The 20,029-nt window shown below is 38.2% G+C and overlaps 1 protein-coding gene across 3 annotated transcripts in view; it reads left to right on the forward strand.

The window, feature by feature from the left end:
• BCAR3 (breast cancer anti-estrogen resistance 3) overlaps nucleotides 1–20,029 on the forward strand; it is a 94,203-nt gene that overhangs the window by 26,981 nt on the left and 47,193 nt on the right. Inside the window, exons 1-2 of one of the 3 annotated variants that reach the window (XM_021404789.1) lie at nucleotides 10,581–10,767; nucleotides 17,780–18,107. In XM_021404789.1, coding sequence (XP_021260464.1) covers nucleotides 10,596–10,767; nucleotides 17,780–18,107 — 500 coding nt within the window. In that variant the 5' untranslated portion in view covers nucleotides 10,581–10,595. Of the gene's footprint in view, nucleotides 1–10,580; nucleotides 10,768–11,020; nucleotides 11,210–17,779; nucleotides 18,108–20,029 lie in introns of those variants that run through there. The other 2 variants (XM_021404792.1, XM_021404791.1) reach the window with 2 other exon arrangements.

Raw genomic sequence — 20,029 nt, forward strand, 5'->3', positions numbered from 1 at the left:
ATTTTGGACTTTGCCATGAATTAAGACTTGATCACTATGTCTTTTGTTGCTTTTATGATGCTTTTATCAGTTCAGTATCAAAATTCAGCTTGGGTTAGTAAGCGTTGGAGCAAGCCTTGTAAGGTGTTACAATCTGAGTAAGTAACATAACATAGTAAGCTGTTATTCAACTATGATTCTATAGGATATTTGGAGAATAGTTAGCAAGATAACAAGATGCAATTATTGTGCAGCCTGCCTAATAATTATAAAGATCACTGCCTGAAGCTTTTACAAATTTAATGTAAGGTTGTGATTTATGGAGCTAACATTCCTCCTTTTCCCCTCTCTCTGCCAAGGTAAGGACTTCTGAAGCCTGTATAGAAATCAAATTGTTTTAGCTGCTGCAAATTTTCAGAAGAATCTTGAACTATTGGTGTTCAAGGAGATCAGTGTATTCTCTCTATCTTTTCTGAGGAGTTCAGAAAATGGTTTAATAAGCTTTTACAATTCATTGGCTTAACTTCATTAAAATATGAATATAAATATGACTTTTTTAACTGCTATTGTGAACAGATTAGGAAATGATTCAAGCTGATCATGGCAGTGAAACTAGACATTTCAATTTGAATATTTTCATTTGGTTTTGGGACTGCATTTTGTAGTTTTTTCAGGAACTGGAATGAGGACTTTATGGTTCTGAATGGAACATTTTTCAGATGAATGACAATTTGAACAGTCCTTTTACCTGACAAATTGATTTGTAGATAGCTACGTAACAGTTTAATCAACTGACTAGAATGTTCCCAGTTCTACTGGTACAACTACGTCTTCTAATTGTGCAGCTTCAGGTAGATATGTTGAGGTAGATCTAGTGTTACTGTACTGCTGGTGATTTTGGTGAATTTGAATTTGAATCAAATCAGTCTCCATAATACAGGGTGTACTTTGTAATTCCTGGACACGTGTCTTGCAAGGCGATAGCTTGATGCCATTTGTTTATTTGCAGTTAAGCGCTTGAGTTCTTTAAGCTAAGTTTTCGTTAAAGTAGTGCTGTTTCATATTTCTCTGGACAATTAAATATATATATGGGGAGCAATGTTTTCATTCAGTTTCTGGTTTTGGCTAATAAAACAAGTGAATAACTGAGTTATGTGGTTATGTGCTTGAAAAATTGTGCCAGATTAATCCCTGACTTCTGTTTACACCAGGATATTTACATCCTAGATGGCTTTGCCTATTGTATGAAAGAATTCTGGGAAGGCCACAGAGCAGTTCAGTCAGTCAAACATAACTGCAGACTGTTTTGTTTTCACAATAGGGACTAATACTTGTTATCTAGTCTCCAGCCTATTGTGGCGTGTTTTTGTTTTGTGTCTGTCTTTTGACAGGGTGTTGTGTCTAGGAGCAGGGTGCCTAATCAGTTACACTGCAGTGCTTGTTTTTCAGCACTGAACTGAAGTCAGGCATTAGAAAATCCATTTTTAAAGAAATCTTCTGTTAAATAAATATTAAAGTCTTATTAAAATTTAAACCAGTACAGAGGAAAAGATATGCCATTCTATTTGCTGTTAATTTGAGCTTCAAACAGTGGCATAGTATTTGTTGCTGGTTCAACAGTTTCCAGATAGTGCTTGATGTGATGAGTCACTTCAATATGCAAGCACTTTCACAAGATTAGTTTTATAGGACTAAGCATTTCTCTGTACAGTTAAATTAACTTTTGGAAAATCTTGTTAAAATACTTTCTGTTTTCTAAAATTGTATCAAGTCATGAAACTGTTTTTAACAAAACATTTTTCAGTACACTGATATTTGGATTCATCTCATCTAACTTCAGGTGCTCAAGCTCTGGTTCCGTGGTAATTAATATCAGTAATTAATCTGTGCACTGGCATAATTCCCAGCAGCACATTTTACCTGGATCAAATATGTGCACGTGATCACATATCTGTTGAATTAAGCAGAGTACACAATACAAAGTTCACTACCTTTAGGCTTTAATGCTATCTTTATAACAGCCAATGAGAGGGAAGTGATTAGAATAGCTGATTTTACATGAGTGGCAATAGTTAATTAGTACAAAAATAACCATTCAAACTTGTTAAGCCACTTCAGTCCAGAATGAATTTTAGAGTGGATCGGTGCTTTGAGTACTTGGGCTGTGGTATTCTTTATCTGTATTAGAAGCTGCAAGGCTGCTCTGCCATTGATTCCTGACCTTGACTGAAGCTGGGATTCCAAAAGGCCAAACTAAGCAGTTGGTGCCCTCTTCAGCTTTTCTTTATCTGCTTTTTCCCATTTCTGTCATTCCTTTAGTTGTCAGTAAAAACTATGCTGCAGCTGTGTGTTGAACACAATTAAGAAATTTGTCTGTCAGAAAAACAACTTTTTTCACCTTGTTCATCCAGATCAAGTCACCAACCCAATGCACCATTCAGCTGAAAGAATGCTCATACGGATATGGATGGCCAAAGAGGAAAAAAGGAGAGCTGAGCCCTGGTTGCTGAAACAGCCCTGCTTCTTACAGTGAAACCACAGCCAAGGGCACTGCACTGGGAGTCAAGTCACCCTGTGCTCCCTCTAGATATTAGAAAAAGGCAGAAAAATTCAGGCAATAATTCAGTCCACTCTGAATTTGAATTACCTTAGGTAGATGTCTATATCCTTTTTGTTGATTGTAGAGCTACATCTGCAGTTTTCCTGGAACATTACATCTCTTCTTTTAAGTACAGCCTTCCAAATGTCAAGAAAGTGTTTTCTCTTTTCTAAATCATGATGATCTCAAATCTTTGCTTGGGGCTTATCACTGTATTTTATTTTCTTGAAAACCGAAGTACACAAGTGGAAAGATTCTTCCAGTTTTTGCGGACTTCCTAAGTGCAAAAATGTTACTAGTTATGTACCTAGTTCCTAACGCTGTTACATAAATGGAAGAGCACAAAAATGACTTGTGTACCAAGTCAAACTGATAGTTATACTCAAGTCCAGTTTCCTGTAGCTGATGGCGGCAAAGTAGAAAATGAAACACAAGGGAGCACACGAACCCATAATGATGCTTTTTTAGAATACTTTGAGAACCTAACAAAACTGAAGTAACAAAGTATGAGTGCTGAGAGCTGCAAATGTTCTTTCCACAGACTTTTTGTCTTTGTCTTGACTTAGGTTTTGATGTGCTCTACAGCATGTTCTGGACCATGGTGTCCTGCTGTCTAGGCTGGCATGTATTTCTGTGTTCATAGCAGGTTGTTACTCTTTTGAGATGTACCTTTGTTTTCTGTTCCAGAGAAATTGTAGAGTCAAAGGGTGGGGCCTGCTGCTTGCTTTGGCTTGTCCTAATATAGAATCAAGACGTACCCAAAATGTGGGTAGCACTCCCAGATATTACAAACTATAGACGATACTTCTGTCTGTGCTTATAGGAATGTTCTCAGTTGTCATATAGCACGTTTCTGTAGTTTGTTTAGCATTGTAAATAAGCCAGGAAATAACATTACCTTTTCTGGAGATAGCTTCATCAAAAAACACCTTGGATTTTGTCAGGGATGAAAGGTATTTCTTGGTTCCTTCATCTCTGTGGATTTAAATATAGAATTACTTCAGGTGTTTGGTTTTTTTTGTTTTTTTTTTTTTTTAGTTTTTATTTTTTACTTCTAAAATGTCATTCATAAGTATTCATGGTGTACATTTCGGTACATTGGTTGTGTTACAAGTGGAAACATATATTAAAATAGCAAAGTGACAAGAAGTTATTTACGAAGCATTCTAAGAGCTAGAACTTTGTTGTTTTTTTTCCAGTATCTCTTCTTACTGACCTGGATTCTGATTAATAGCATCTTATGGCTCAGTATGATTTCCTTAACATCTTAGAGAGTTTTCCTTTGAGAGGCCAATGGTATAAATAATCTTTCCTTTTTGTCTTATACCTATATTGATTTTCTTCAACAAACAGATGGCACTTTTCATAGGTATGTATTTAGAAATTTAGTAATTTAATTTGTCATATGAAGAAGGCCAGCCTTATTGTATTTAAATAAAATATAGGCATTGACATAATTTACTGTGGGTGAGTATAAAATAGTATGCAAAGTGTGAATTAGAATAAATGTAATTTACACTCAATAACTTCCAATTTTTGGTAGGGAAAAGATATTTTTGATTTAGATTTTTAAATAACTGTTTCTGCATATATTGTATTTCTTGCCCTGCTGCAATTGTGTAAAATTAAACATGAAGTGATTTCTTGCCATGTGGATCTTAGATATCATGAATGAGAGGGAGACCTAGGATGTGTACTGTTAAGAAGGAAAACAAGTAGCAGTGCAGATTCTTACTTGTGCTGGGGACAGTATAAATAGAGAACAGTATGTATTCAAAAACATCATAAAATATCTGAGAGTCGCTCGTTATTTTTTTTCAGAAGACCAAAATAATTAGATTAAAGCCATAACTAGTTTACAGATATCTTGCCTTTTGTCACTCAGATAAAAACCCTTTTGCTCATTCTGACCTTTTTACTTCTATTTGAAACAGTGCAAACACAACCAGAGTGCTTTGTAGCAGTGGTATGTGGTGTGAGCCTGGCAGATTCCAGACTAGTGCTAAAGTATTTTGGTAGCTCTGCCAATAGATGGAGAGGAGGCTGCTTTGAAAACTTTCATCTGTGTAATAGAGGTGGTATTGCTACCTGTGTGGTCTATTTCCCCCTCACTGAAAGATTTGCAAGTTTTTGCCATTTCTGTTTAAGGAGCTCAGAAATACAGAAGCTATTACAAAGTTATAAACCTCTGACCATATTATTTAATCCACTGAAAGTTCCAAATTTTATGCCTGCTTTCTAGCCTTCTATTTATGCTTTTTTTTTTTTTCTACATCAGTTATGTGCTTAAGTGTGGGGGGGGAACAACCAAAACTCAACGTTTGTCACATGCAGAGATGTTATTAACTCTCTTGTATTTGAGACTTTTTACAGAAACATGAAAAAAATAGAAGCACACAAGGAAGTCTTAGCTCCACAGTAATAGCTTTTTCAGTGCTAGAAGGAAAAAGGAAAATAGACACCCTGATAAAAAGGAACCCATAAAACCTCATATAGCTTTTTTCTGATACTTTCTTCCAGTTCAGTATGTCATTTGCCAAAAGTAGTCAACAACAACAAATGGTTTAAGTGCAGTTTTAACTGTGTATGTGTACTTCAGACTTCTGAAACAAGTCTGTCTAATCTGTACCAGCACAAGTTGTTTGGCATGATTTTCAATACCAAATTGAAGGTTGGAAGAGGTGCTGGTGAACATGTTATTGTCCCAGAATATGTGCAATAATTTATTTTTGTAGTGTAGAATGAATTTACTACTTGGTAGTTGTTGAAGATGATACTATTTCAATTTTTATTTTCTCTGACAAGGGCTGTATTTTACTTCTTTTGCTTCTGAGAGTGGCTGAAATTAGCTGACTCATGGCACGTGGAATTCAGCAGTGGGTAGCTCTGAAAACTTACTATAGCTACAGTGAAAATCTTTCCAAAAATTTCAACTTCTTTCTGACTTAAGACTCACTTTCTCGAGCTGCGGTTTAGAGGTGTCTAATGGTAAACCAGTTCCTACTGGAAAATACTGATATGTCAGAACTGAAGTTTTTATCCAGTAGTGATTGAGGACCAAACATCTGGCATTACATGAACCTAGTTTGCATTCTTCTAGGTCTGCAAAAATTAAATGTGCTGTAGCCAGAAACTCTAACAAGCCAGAGCACGCTCATGCTCCAGTTGGTCACTGAATGAGCTCAGATTTTTGTACCTCCTCATACTCTCCCTGTTTTTACTACAGCGTTATGTCCAGGATGATCGGCTATGGAGCTGATAGTTTGCAAAGTATTCTGAGGCTAGAGATTGCAAGGCTTCTTGACTGTAACTCATTACAGATAGCTCTCTGAAGTTTCAGAAAAACCTCATATCTCCAGGCCTAAGACAGACCAAACAGCAAAATTGGATGTTGGTAACTCTCTCAGTGAGGTCTGCAGAGCTGCTGGCTAAAATTGGCCATTTCAATTGGCATCCAGGGCAAGCCTTAGAAAGCACTATTGCAATAGCTCAGTTTTCAACCTAAATATTGTCTAAATTTCACAAGACTTCAAGTACTGAAGGATTTTTCAGTTGGTACTGTCATTCTAGTCTGGCTTGATACATCTTCCAATAATTTAAAAATCACCAGCAAATTAACTCGATTTCCTGGCCCACAGTTATGCTGAGCATTATTTTTTCCATGTGGCATCTGTAGGAGTGGAGGGCATGTAGCATTTTTCTTGTTTGGTTCATTTATCTTCTAAGACAAATCTAGAGTAGAAACTTGCTTTAGCTTTTGTTTATTAAGAAATCTATAATGTGAGCAATCTGCGCATCCCCTGTACCCATCTTCTATAGTTACTTCTGGATTCTTTCATTACAGCTGATCAACAGTACTTTTAGAGCAGATAGATTTCTTCTCAGATATTTTAGGACTGTAATGCTGATGTTTAAGGTTAAACTGAAAAGTTCCAGTGAATCCTCTTGTTTCATTGCATCATCTTGTTTTCTAACTGTGAGCCAAGCATGTTTTGAAAATGATCTCTTGTGAACCAGCAAGCACTCAACTCCTAGCACAATTAAGGTAAGCAACTTAAAACAGCACAGCTCTTGGGATCGTCTTAGGTGTCAGTTACGTTTCTCCTCACTTACTTGTTTATATTCATATTGGTGTCTTTTCATTGGGTGAAAATATACATACTCCTTCAGAAAGCAGAAGGGTGACCATACGTGGCCACATCTGTGTGTGATATGTAGCCAGCAATGGTCTGCACGCCACTGTTTTCTCAGCCTCCCCTATCTGATATCATGAAGTACCAGTGATTCACCACTAAAAGTTTGCAGCAAGGTGATAAGCAGACAACGTGATGCTGTGTAGATAAATAGATGAGTAAGGGCTATGACAGGTCAGAATACTGATAGGGAGGGCTTGGCAGAGGTGCTGTAATTGTTTCAGGGCACTAGTGCTTTCAAACTTCAGACCACATCTCAATAAAACCATTTCTGAATAAGATTTAATACAGTGTGAAAGCGCCAAAAATGGCAAAAAGGGCTCTAATGTAGTTTGCTTTTAATTCACTCTCAGTAGCTTACTGTACTAACTCACAGTAACATAATGCGTCTAGCATAGGCAGTCCTGTGAATTCTTCATTCTTACAGGTTTCAGACAATTTTTCTTTAAAATACGTACAAGGACATATTGTGTAAAGTGTTGTATGTGAAGGCACCAAACAGTTTTCAGTTTGATTTGAAGGCAAAGTCAACTCTTAGGAAAAGGATGTAATGACTCATGCAAGAGTAATCACAGTTTATGCAGGGCTGCCCGGCTACCAGTTCCATTACTGAGCACTCAGTCATGTTACTAAGGAAATTGCTACTTCTTTTCTAAGTCTCATTCATAAAACATGGCAATGAACCATGACATTACTTCTTATGTAATGGCACTGCCCGAAAATTTCCTGGAGTTTTTAGTGTCATCAGTGGAGACCATTTTACGTGGTAACTGATCTGAATTGTTTGTGTGAGTTTAGATATTTTTTACCGAACTGTGGAACATGTGGCAGATACAAGACCTTTTCCTTTATGCACTGAGGAAAGTACTAAGGTGTGCTTATGTAGGTAGCATCTTCCATTTGATGAACTGATGAAGTATTATATGGTCTTTCCTGTGAAAATATTTACCACTGTGATGTGTGTTACAAAAATGTAAGTATATGTCATACAGAAAGTATGTGGCTCCCAATACTAGAAGTGTAATCCAGATGCCTCAACTTCTCTTTTTGTTTTTTGCCATAATTTTGGTTTCCTTGAACAGGCCATAGCAAGACATTTTTTAGTTCAGGACGGGGTTACAGTCTTTTTTGTTTTGATTAATTTACTTACCCCTGCTCTTCCCCTCCCTTCTCCAGTTTTATTTTGAAGAAAGGTCGTGCTGAAATATCGTATGGAAAATCTCCATGGATTATTATTTGTGGCATGACATTCTGGAAACTGACAGTTTCTGAAATATTTATGCTATATCTCTTCATCTGTTCTTGGGCGCTTACCTGATTTTTGCACAGCTAGCAGTGACAGAAGTTACCATTGCAGCATGCTGTCAGATTGTAACTTCAAGGCTTTGTTCAGTGTCTGTATAATGTTAGAATATTCTGTACTCTGGGGAGAGATGGGTAAGTGTAGAAGTCTGTGTCCATCTGCATGCCGCAAGTGGCAGGTTATGTCCTATCAACAGTGAATTAACCCTTTGGGAAACAGATGTCTTTTACTTTTTACCTGAACTTAACTGTTATGGAAATAATTACTGGAAAAGATGTGTGGCAGTACCAACAGAGATCATATTGATGGAGCAGGAGGAATGGTTCCTCCTTCCTTAGGGGAACCAAAGTGAGCTTGCTGTGGGTAGGGGAGAACCAGTCAGAAGTGCCACCCTGAACTTCCTTTACATCAATGTGTTGGATAAGTTTAATAATTTTCTGTTCTTCTATTTTATCTCCTTCTTCTTCCCCTGCAGATGTTGGAGCTCTCTCTTTTTTCTTTTTTTTTTCTCTCTCTTATATTAAACTATCTTATTTGAGCTTTATTTTGTTCATATTCATGAAAATTTTCAGACTTTTCCAAGAAATTTCCTCTCCCAATATGTACTTCTGCAACATATATGAGGACTAAACAATCTTGTCTCGATGAGCTAAGCATTCATGAAGATCCAGCTATACTTCAAAGGAAGGTACAGTGCTCTTTCTGTCTTGAATTGTTCCTTTTGTTTAAGTCTCAGTTTTCTGTAAGATATTTTAGATAGTTCAGGTTGCAAAATGCAGTATTCTGGCCACTGCATGAAGACAAATAAGAAAGAGGTAGATATCCCAGTTCTACCAAATATCCAGAGATGTCACCTATGGGAAGTCACCACTGTGTTTAGCAGTTTAATCCTGCTGTTGTCACCACTGGATATAGATTAACTTGTTTGGACTGAGAATATCAGAGTTTCCCTTTATTTTGGACGACTGCTTTGATAATACACAGGTCCTAGGAGATGAATCATCTCCTCCTTAATGATCCTAATTATTTAGATAGCTTAGGGACCACAACTTCAGTAATATCATGCGATCAGCCCCTGAAGTGGATACTTTATAAGAAACTTATAAAAGCTAGTCCTGGTAAAGATGGGGGAAGAGAGTGAAAGGATTTGACTTAAGAGTGAAATGAAGAAAATGCACGCAAGGGATCTCCCAAAACAGAGGAATTGTACAGCCAGTAGGAATCAAAGATTTAATGTCAAAATCAATAAGATGCTTAGTTAGCCAGATGCATATTTGCTTCTGAAATGTTAATGCCAATAGGTTGGCTGCGAAGATGTTTCCAAAATGTTGGCTTAAGAAGGAAAGTATTATCAAAGTTATTGAATATTTATCTTCTTCTGTTGTTGAAGCAGTTTTTCCTTATGAGTTCTGTGTTTCAAGAATCTATTCTGAATCACTGTAATCAGCTATTAAATGCCAAAAATTATAGAATCATAGAATTGCTCAGGTTGGAAAAGATCTTAAAGATCATCAAGTCCAACCGCAACCTAACCATACTACCCTAACTATAACAACCCACCGCTAAATCATGTCCCTGAGCACCACATCCAAACAGTTTTTAAACACTTTCAGGGATGGTGACTCAACCACCTCCCTGGGGAGCCTGTTCCAGTGCTTAACAACCCTTTCTGTAAAGAATTTTTTCCTGATATCCAGCATAAACCTCCCCTGGCACAACTTGAGGCCATTTCCCTTTGTCTCATCACCTGTCACGAGTAAGAAGAGACCAGCCCCGCTCTCACTGCAATCACCTTTCAGATATTTGAAGAGAGCAAGAATGCATTCCCAACCAGTCATTGTAAGGCCTCTGGCTTTAAAGTAAAGAGCTCAACAAATTGCATAAATGCAAGGTCTTGGCAGCTAAGGGTGGTTCTTGCTGGCTGGCTCACAGCGACGGACGGCAAGGCAAAGGAGTCTAGCTTCTGTATCAGGCACTTTAGTTGGGCTCCAGGAAGCAATACAATTTGTCGCAGGGAAGTCTAAGGTTAACAGTAGCATGCCAGCTGTGCTCAGGCCATGGCTGGATTGAAACAGGCAATAAATGGGATTATCTGGGGAGAGGAGATGGAAGGCTTGAATGTGTACCTCAGAGGTGATGTTAAAAATGCAGGGGGGAGTGGGATGGCTGGCTGGATGCAGTGTCAGACTGTGCTGTTCTTGGTAGCGGAGAGGGAACTAGCTCAGCATTTCTGGTTTTCAGGAAGGAGAGAGTGGTGAGTTTGCTGCCTTCAGCTGGTCTGTTCGCACCCGATGCTTTTACAGTGTTTGAGCGTTTGTTCTGTTCCGCCAACCTGTTGCCCAGATAACTGCTTGTAACATGGCGGGATGAGGGGGAAGTCTGCTGATGTAAGTAACTGGTGAATGGCATGTGAGCAATGTACTCTGAATTGTCCGTGAGCAGGGTGAATTTCGGAAACTTAATTCTAGCTTTGCAGTGCTAATTTGGGAGAAGAAATTACGGAAGCCAAGTTCTTAAGGCCATGAAAAAGGAGCAGCAAGAGGTCACTGCGTGTACTCGGGTGTGTGCCCCAGCAGCTCTCCGAGAGGCGGGGCGTCGTAAATCACCGCCCGTGCCGCTCACAGTACCCGCGGCCGCCGCGCTGCCGGGCTCCCGCACGCCGCGCACGGCCGGGCTCGGGCAGCGCCGCGCAGGTGAGTGGCGCCCGGGGTCGGGCTATGCGCTGGGGTGAGGGCAGCAGCCGCGGAACCCAGGAACCAAGGTCCGCGGCCAGGGTGTAGGGCGCCGTCTGTACTTGCCGACAAGTGAGCGATAAGGCGCTCAGAAGGCTGAGGTTGAGTCACCTTTACTTTAGTTATCGCGATCCGCTCTTCTTCGGGGCAAGCTGGCGCAAGTGTTCGCGCCGGCTTCCACCGCGGCAGGGCGAAACCCTGGGCCCTTCGAGAACGCCGCGGGCGGTTACTGCAGGAGCCCTGGCCGCTCCCTCGCCCCGGCCGTCCTGCGGGCCCGGAGGGAGACCGCCCGGCCGGGAGTGGAGCTGCAGCCGGCCTCCGGGAAGCCGAGCCAGAACGGGAGTGATCAAACAGGCGGCTGCTGGGACGGCGTTTTCCTCTGGGGCGGAGAACGACGAGCTGGGTTTGTGCGAGAGCTGATGGGCGGCCGTGCCCCCGGGCGCCCGGAGGAGCGGGGTGCTCCCCTGTCCGGCCGCGTGGGCAGGTGGAACGCTGCGGGTACCGAGGGCCAGTACTGTGCGTGAGCCGGCGGCCTGCGGAAACGCAGCGGGTGCTCGCAGGTTTACAAATCGATGAGCTGGGGGTACCGAAGTACTTCGCTAGGGAGAAAGGAAATATTGCCGCCGTCTTTTTTGATCGGTTAAAGAGGAGGTTGTATGAAAGCGCTTCTTTCTGTACAAATTTGCAATGCAGATAAGGTGGTTGTTCAAAATCATAAAGCACATACTTGCTGCTGAAAAAATTTTTGAAATATTTAACTCGCAGTTAGTGTAGGATTTTCTTCTATGAAAATCGTGGGAATGAAACAGCAGGAAAATAATAAATTACTTCCTATATTAGAGGAGGAACAAAAGTTGTGTTTTGAAGCATTAGCTGAGAAACACTTAGACTGGACTGAAACTGGTGAACTCCTCTGCTTCCTCCAGCAAAATGGAGATAAAATGTTCACTGCAAGTTAAGGCTTCAGCAATACAGAGCTAACTGGTTGGGTACTGAAGTTTGTGAGATTATAGCAAACACCAAATGAATGAGATCTACTTGTTTGTTGAGCCCTCTTCACTGACTGCTTTTTCATGGGTTTGTTTTTTTTTTTTTTTTAATAGATGTAAAGGCATTTTAAGTGTGAAAACTCAGGAAGAAAAGCATGGGTTTTATCTGTTTGTTTCATCTCAGAACAGAGCGATTTCAAAGATTACTTGTCCTGGTTTAAATGCTTTCAGTTGCCTCAGAATGCTGCTTATAAAGCACATCTTAAATAGATTGTCAGATTACAGCACAGGGATCTATGGGGGAAGTTGTGTGTGTATCCAGGAAGAGAACAAGAACAGTTTGATAACTCCCCAAGATCATTTGGAAACACTGACCGTCTTTAATCCTGGGGGAGTTTCTGATGTTTGACAGACTCACATGTTTTCTAATAGCAGCTTAAAGCCTTTGAACTATTGTGTACACTTTCTTAATCTATTTCTGATTATCATAAGTTCTTGAGCCTTAATATTCTTCTCAAACTCCTGTGACCCCTTGCAGCTACTGCGTAAGTTTATCTTGTTTAACAAACAACCAACCCATGGATGATCTTATAGGTCTTTTCCAACCTAGCTGATTCTGTGATTCTATATAATTAAATAATATGAATTAGGATCAAGGAATGACTTTTTAGTATTAAAACCAACATCAAGATTTCAGTAGAGACAGAAATCATGTGACATAAAATACAGGTTGTAGCCATTTGGGGAGCAGAAAATATATTTTCTTTTTTCTTTTTATACTAGTGAAGAAGTCTCTATATAGCTTCTCAGCAAATAATTAACACAAAATCTGTGTAGCATGTGCAAACATACCAAGTAACTCAACAGTAAGATTGGAGTTCTGTATCCCTCTGTATTTAATGTTACTGCTTTGTAGGGTTGGAGGGAAGGTGGAAGACAGCTGTAAAGAAATTTGCTGTGTCAAAAGTAAGTTCTTATAAAAGTTGACTCCATCTCATAAAGAATGGGAGCATAAGGCAGTATTTCTTTTATTGGTTATACTAAGCCATTTTCAAGCCCTCTTAGCTTCATAGTGTGCATAATGATGAAGAAGTGGTAAGACTGAGTAAAGCGTCGTACTCATGGTGATATAAAACTGAGTCTAGACTTCAGTGAGTCTGAAGTCTTGGTATATCTTCCTGTTAGATCAATAAAATTCTGAGAGAAGTGTGAATTTTCTGACACCCAAAACTGGTTTAGATATAATTCAGAGTTTTGAGATAGCTTGAGAGTCTGATTCAGAGCTCTGAAATTGGTTTTCAGTTTCCTTTTATGAGACTTCATGTCCATATACAGCCTTGGACTGCTGGTTATGCCATTCACAAATGTTTGACACCAAACTAGAGATTTCCTTCACTTAACCTCCTCTAAGGTATGAAAACAAGGTAGCAGCCGATGGCACCGGTTCTGTTTCCTCGCATGATTGAAAGGCTGCTTACTTTTGCGCCTGTGTCAAACCTGAGTGAAACTTCAGACTGTGAACTGCATCAGAAACTTTTTGTGAAGTCTGAACCAGAAAGTTTGTATGATGGCTGCTCTAACAGCAATGCCTGCTATTTTATTATATTGGCCCACAATGTCAGAAGCAGATGTTGGTGCTATGGCAGTAGAGGTTGAAGCTTCTCACCAATATTCCATTACATGTTGTTGCTAGGGGAAAAATGGCAGCAGAAGGGACAGTCTGACAGAATGGTGTCTGACATAGAAGTGTGCATGAAGCAAAGGTGTGTCACTGAGTTCCTCCACAAGTTAAAAATGGCACCCATTGACATTCATCACCACTTGCTGAACGTTTATGGAGACCACACAGTGGATGTGAGCACAGTGAGTGGTGCATTTCAGCAGTGACAGCAGTAACAGTGGGTCATCTCCACTGGTGCAGATTTTTATGAGCGTGGCATGCAGGTTCTCATTCATCTCTGGCAAAAATGTATAGCTAGTGGTGGTGACTGTGTTGAAAAATAGTGTTTTGTAGTGGAGAATTTTCTTTATCAGATAGTATTATTGTGCTCTTTGTTATAGTTTCCTTGGAAATAAGTAGGAGGCATTACTTTCGGAGCAACATATATGTTTGCATTCCAAAGCCAAGAATGCATGAGTAGAGAATTTTTGTGTATTATTTTGGAGGAAGCAATGTTTGTTTCGTTGTTCGTATGTCTCTTTTTGCTTTTGAGCAATGATGTGATGAGATACCCATCCCATTGGGTTAGAGCTTTGCTCATGTTTGAACTTGCCCACCAGATATGAGATTGTACACAGAACGAAATACCTAAGGTTTTGTAAAGGCCATGTTGATTTTAAAGATAACTTATTTTGTATTCCCCTTTCTCCCACTCATGACTAAAAGACGAGAGAAGTTAGAAGTTAGCTGGAAACACTTAATGCCCTACAGTTTTCTGAATTCAGAATCTGACTCTGCCAGTTCCATTCCCTTATACTTTCCTCAGTTATGGATTGAAGAAAGAGAAATACCATTCTCCTTAAAAATACAAAATCATCTAGCTTTTTTTTAACAGTACGTAGTCATGAATTCATCTGTTTGTACGTAAACTTGCATGACTCGTGAAGTGCTCTGTTTTGTTAAACGCCACATTTTGACAAATAGAAATTTGTTCCTCTAAGTTACTTTTGGCCTATCTTTCTGCTGTTATTTCTACCATTTCCATTGTTGAATGCATGATTGCAGATGTTTTAAGTGCTGTGTCTCTTAGGAAGTAAAACTGAAGAGGTTCTATCTCTAGTCAAGCAACGTCAAACATTCTTTGAATCATACGCTGAAGTATTTGAGACATTCCAGATTCTTCAGCTGAAGAGGCTCCCTCCTTGCATTGTTTACATTCAATATAAGAAAAACGTATGGATAGTTTGGCAAGACTTTTGTTACCAAATTAGTTGTAAATTTTAGTTGACATTTATCAAGAATATGTAGTATAGCAGCAAATAGACAGGCAGATAAATTTATGGCTAGAAGTTAGCAGATCTGGGTTGTTGTTGTTTTTTTTCTTTTTTTTTTTTTTTTTTGAGGGGGATATTGCTTTAAATATTAAAGCTTCTGTGCACACATAATTGTGGCTAAGTGTCCTACAAGTTCTTAAATGTTAGGTATTTATTAAGTTGAGAACTTTATCTTGATTACTCAAAAAATTAAAAAATGCAAATTTGAGAATTAGCTGTTGAATATGTGAAATGTAGGATGTTATTGAGTGAGTTAAAAGGTACAATGATTAGGACATAACTGGTGGAAGTTTAGTTTGCTTTTCTGTTTTAAGAAGGGCTTCTTGGGAAATTAAAAGGAAAATGATGTACTTCAGAGGGTCATCATTTATTTGGTGAAAATTCTCACACTGAATTGGAAACCTATTGGATTGCTATAATTATCCTGAGATTGTGTTAGGAGAGGGAATAATTATCTTTCTTTATGAATCCTCAAACCGGATCTACAAAAGTTGTTGCAAGTGTACTGCCATTGTAAGCCCTATCATGGACTCACCTGCTACAAACTATTAAACTGAAGCTTCCTTTGGTTATATTTATACCTGCTTAATTTTGCTACTAATTTGTATGAAATATCATGTTGCATTTCAGCATAGTGGTGATCTTGCAGGAAAGCCTAAGAAAATTTCTTCTGACTGGATAATCTACACTTATATAGTCAGAATTCAGAGTTTTGAAGGTGTGGTTTGTTTAACAAACCAATAAGGAAATATGATTATTAAGTACAGAATCTCAGCCCAAAAAGGAGAATAGCAATACATTTTGCAATATGAGCAAGGTAGCCTCCACTTTTTAGGTTCTCTATAAGTGATATTTCCTTCCGTACATTAAGCATGCAAAGGTTGAGGTTTTCAAATGATTGTGTGACTTCTTAGAATATTAATTTTATTTATTTATTTATTTTACCGCCACATTGCTTGAATTCAATGTTGTTATTCTTCTCTGATAATAAAGCTGAATTTACTGGAAGGGAGCTCTGTCAGTTTGTTCTTGCTAGGAAACTGTAGCTTTGTGGTAAACATTTACATTTTAGAGCTTCCTATCTCTGGACCAGATTTTTTTTGCTTAGAATATTTGTAATACAAGTATTTGTATTTACAAAGGCCTTGCAGCACTTTGTTTTACTTTGAAAATAATCACGTGATATTATTAATACTAACCAGCAGAAACTGTCCTCAAGGCACTTGTAAAATGAAGAAGTGACAGTATTTCACACCAAGGGCCAATACGATAATTTATTGAGGACTTCTGTGAGTATGTGGCTTTCTTTCTTTCAAGTTTTGAGTTTTATTTGAATCTATGTAACTAACAATATCATTTCAATTTAACTTCTCAGTTCTTTTCTAGTCTTTGCAACAAGAAACCTAACCAAAGTCAAACAGATACTCTGTCTGGCCAGAGCTGCCAGACAGAGAATCTTTCCAGATTTTCTGCTGGAGTATATAGCAGCTGTGCTGGAAGCCTTGGCAATTAAAGATCAAAAAATCATAATCTAAATATTATTTATCATGACTGAGTATTTATTGTAGGACCTTCAATAAGGGAGAAGCAGGTAGGGTTTTTAGATGGAATTCTGGAAACTTGTGAATCTCTGCAAGGCAGCTGGAAGGAAGTAGCAAAATTCTTTCATAAATTTGAGATCAGTTTTAGTGTTACTTTAAAACTAAAGCTGTTACAATAGTCTCTGAGCCGAAGTAACAATAGTTTCAGTGCAGCCTCACTTTCTCAGTACCTGTGGTGCTGAGGCTGGAGAAGGGAACAGGAGGACTATATACCCAGCTCTGTTTTTGTCGCAACACCTGTGCATTTTCCCAAAACCAGAGGAATTCTCATGTAGCTGCAAGCAGCTGTCTTCCAGGCTGCTAGGCCTTTGAGATACTAGTCTTTCTTTCTTTCTTTCTTTCTTTCTTTTTCTGACATGAAACTAGACCAATTCAGAACAGATTCTCTCAATCAGCTTCTTCAGAAAATCTTTCCTGCCTTCTGATTGAGTGTCAGCCTATGCTGCTCTTGTGGTTTTTCCAGTTTGCATAGGAGATACCTGATTGGATACCACCTGGGTTAAATAGTGTGGGGTTGGTTGAACTTATGTCATTTGTTCCATAGAATGGCTTTTGTAGGCTAATACATCTGGATAGGATGAGGCATTGACTTTTGTAATATAACGCTATGAAGTGAGCATGAGGCAGGTGGGTTTTTGTTGTTGTTTTCTTTCCTTTTGATGAAGAGGGATCTGTTAGTGTGTCTGAAATGTTTGTCTCACAAGGTTTTTTTGCTCATAATAACAGAAAAACCTGTACTGTACAGCAGGCTATAAATGATTGAACAGGAGACTGATAGCTGTGTAAATCCCTGTTGTCAACAATGATTTGAGCCAACAGGCTATGCATGCTGCAGAAGAGAATTCCAGTAGTCTGCTCCTGTTCTTATCTCTAGGGTAGAGCCCTTCAGTTTTCAGCCAGTTAGAAATGTGTGACTGGTTCTTTGCTAGATTTATTACTTGAGCAAGACTCTACAGAAAGAATTTTCCTCAAAGTGTGCTGGCCACTGGGTTTAGAAATGTACTTTTCCAAACCAGGCTGTGGAGTGTCCCTTATTTTTTCATCAAAATGCTCTTAAAACTTTGCTTTTTGTTAATTATTTTAAGTTGATGTCTGACTTCTCAGAGGATGTAAAGGAGTAAAAAAAAATAAAAAAATAAAAAATAAAAAAAAAGAACTTGATACATAAAAGTGGAATCTATAAGAGATAATATACACTTGTGCTTGACACATGCAGTTGGGCAGAATGTGACTTCATTATAATACAGGCTACACCCTGAAGGAGCTGACTACACTAAAGCAAAGTGAAATTCAGTTCTAGGTGCTTTTGTTAATCATGATATTTAATTTCCATTAAAATGGGGGTTTGATTCATGCTGATTTTTTTTTTCTTCTCCCCTCCTCCCCCAGAATCAAGAATGATAGCCGCAGGGAAATTTGCAAGTCTTCCCAGAAATGTTCCAGTGAACCATCAGTTCTCATTAGCATCGTCCATGGACCTTTTGACCACCAAACCTTCACTAACTGAGCATCACTCAGACTCCTTTCAAGACATCTCTATCCATGGAACTCTCCCCAGGAAGAAGAAGGGAACAGTTCAAGTTAGGGCTTGTGATATGTTTAGCCACGTGGGAATGTTACCATACACCAGAACACAAAGGCAACAGCCACCTTTTGTACAGGATGTTATAGAAGAGTGCCCTCTACAAAATGGGAAGAGCAACAAACTCCACACCAGGTACTTATAAAATCTTAATTTAGGTTTGCCTGTCGCATAGGAATTGTTAGATGTTTTTCTAGGCCTCTAGATGTCTAGTTCCAGGTGCAGCTATTATAACTTTGTGTGCTAGTGGAAGTTGATTTCCTCTCTAGTACTTGGTTTAGTCCTTTATAAAAGAAGCCAAACAAAAAAAAAATGTGAAACTTACAATATTTGAGGTAGAATGGAATCTGATGCATAGATTTTGGGAATTTTGAGAAGTTCTTCTTTTTTTGGCTTACTATATATTTCTGATTTCAACATAATTTTCCTTTTGCAGTAATGTCAATTAATAGAATTTACACCTTTTGTGTCATAACAGCAAGTGTGATTTCTGTTTGACCTTCCAATGACTTTATAGAATGCACACAATGCTATGGTAGCAATTTCTGAGTTTGCTTTCCTTAATTTTAAAAATAGGTCTTCATGTAGTCTGCTCCATTACCTGGCAGCCCAGTTGTATTGGAGCAGGAGACACTGTCATATTTGCTGTCGAATTTACACTTCTTGAGTCTTCCTGTGATAACTCTGCAATTTTCACTTGTATTTTTAAATGAAAATTGAGAAAGCAAGTCTTATTTTCCTGTGGTACGCATTCTGCCATATGAGCTAAGGTATATATTCTAATGCTTATGCTCACATTCAAATTAGTTGGTTGGTTAGTTGTATTAGTTATACTAATAGTATAGGAAAGTCCACATTACCTTATCTGTGTTTTATCAAAATAGCCTTGTAGTATTTTGATTCCATTATAGGGATGTGTATAATGTTAAATGTATATTCTCATTAGGAGTAAAGCAGTCTTTCATTGCTATACTGCTATTCACAAAAGTTAGAAGTGTGAATGTTTTAGTCAAACTTCATGATGCGTTGTTCAATTCTAGTGCTCTATTTGACATCAGTAGACCGGAACTAACTATTTTTAGGATTACAATGTTTCATGTTTATATGGATATGCTTTTACTGAATGAGACTCAGGCGTGTCATAGCTTTAAGCTTGATAACTTCTTATTTTAAAAACATAATCTTGATAACATTTGTAATCATTCAAAATGAATAATATAATCTTTATAACAAAAATACCCAATTTTTGTGGGACAAAAAAATAAATAGGCCTAAGCAAGGGAAAAAAAGGTAATGGATTGTTTCATTATCTAATGGAACTCTTCTGATTTCAAGAAACTTCTCTCTTATCTTACAACTACTGAATTGCATTACTCTGCATCTAAGTTTATGTAGTCATTCGTAGGATAGTGTTTTGGCTGATTTTTAAAAAATATTTTTATGAAAAAGTATGTCTTTTTGGAATTTTTGGTATCTTCTGAATTAACATCCAGAATGAAAATACAATATTCATGTACAAAAGTAGTGTTCTAATGTTGCAGTAACTAACTCATGCAAATGTTGCAGGAAAAAAAAAACCACACACACACAAAAAAGAAGACACAAAAACCTGACCGTCAATTCTGAAATATTGGAAATATTATTTTGTTAACTTTCAGTAAAATTAGATTGTGTTCTCCTCTATTTGATTTGGGAGTGTACACCTGTAGTAGTTAGTTCAAGGGGAAAAAAATGTTTCTTGAGAAAGCGTATATCTGATTTTTAGAGTCTCCTGTAAATAATTAAATGGCCAAAGTTAGAAGGAACTGAGTTCTTGAAAGCTCTTCTCTTTCAAGAGGGAACTCTTGTAGCTTGTAAAACAGTAAAGCCATGTGTGTAATATTCTTTAATTAATGTTGACAATTAAACCTAAATAAAGCACAACTGGAATTTCCTTTTGACGCTTGATCCGTGGGTCATCCTTGTTTAATTAGCTTGACTTTGTTTTACAGTGCCTTTACTTAAAGTGAAAATTGTTTAAATGCGTATTTGTTGGTAGATTAAAAAAATAGTAGTTT

This window comes from Numida meleagris, chromosome 7 (genome assembly GCF_002078875.1).
Source record: "Numida meleagris isolate 19003 breed g44 Domestic line chromosome 7, NumMel1.0, whole genome shotgun sequence".
NCBI classification, from domain to species: Eukaryota; Metazoa; Chordata; class Aves; order Galliformes; family Numididae; genus Numida; species Numida meleagris.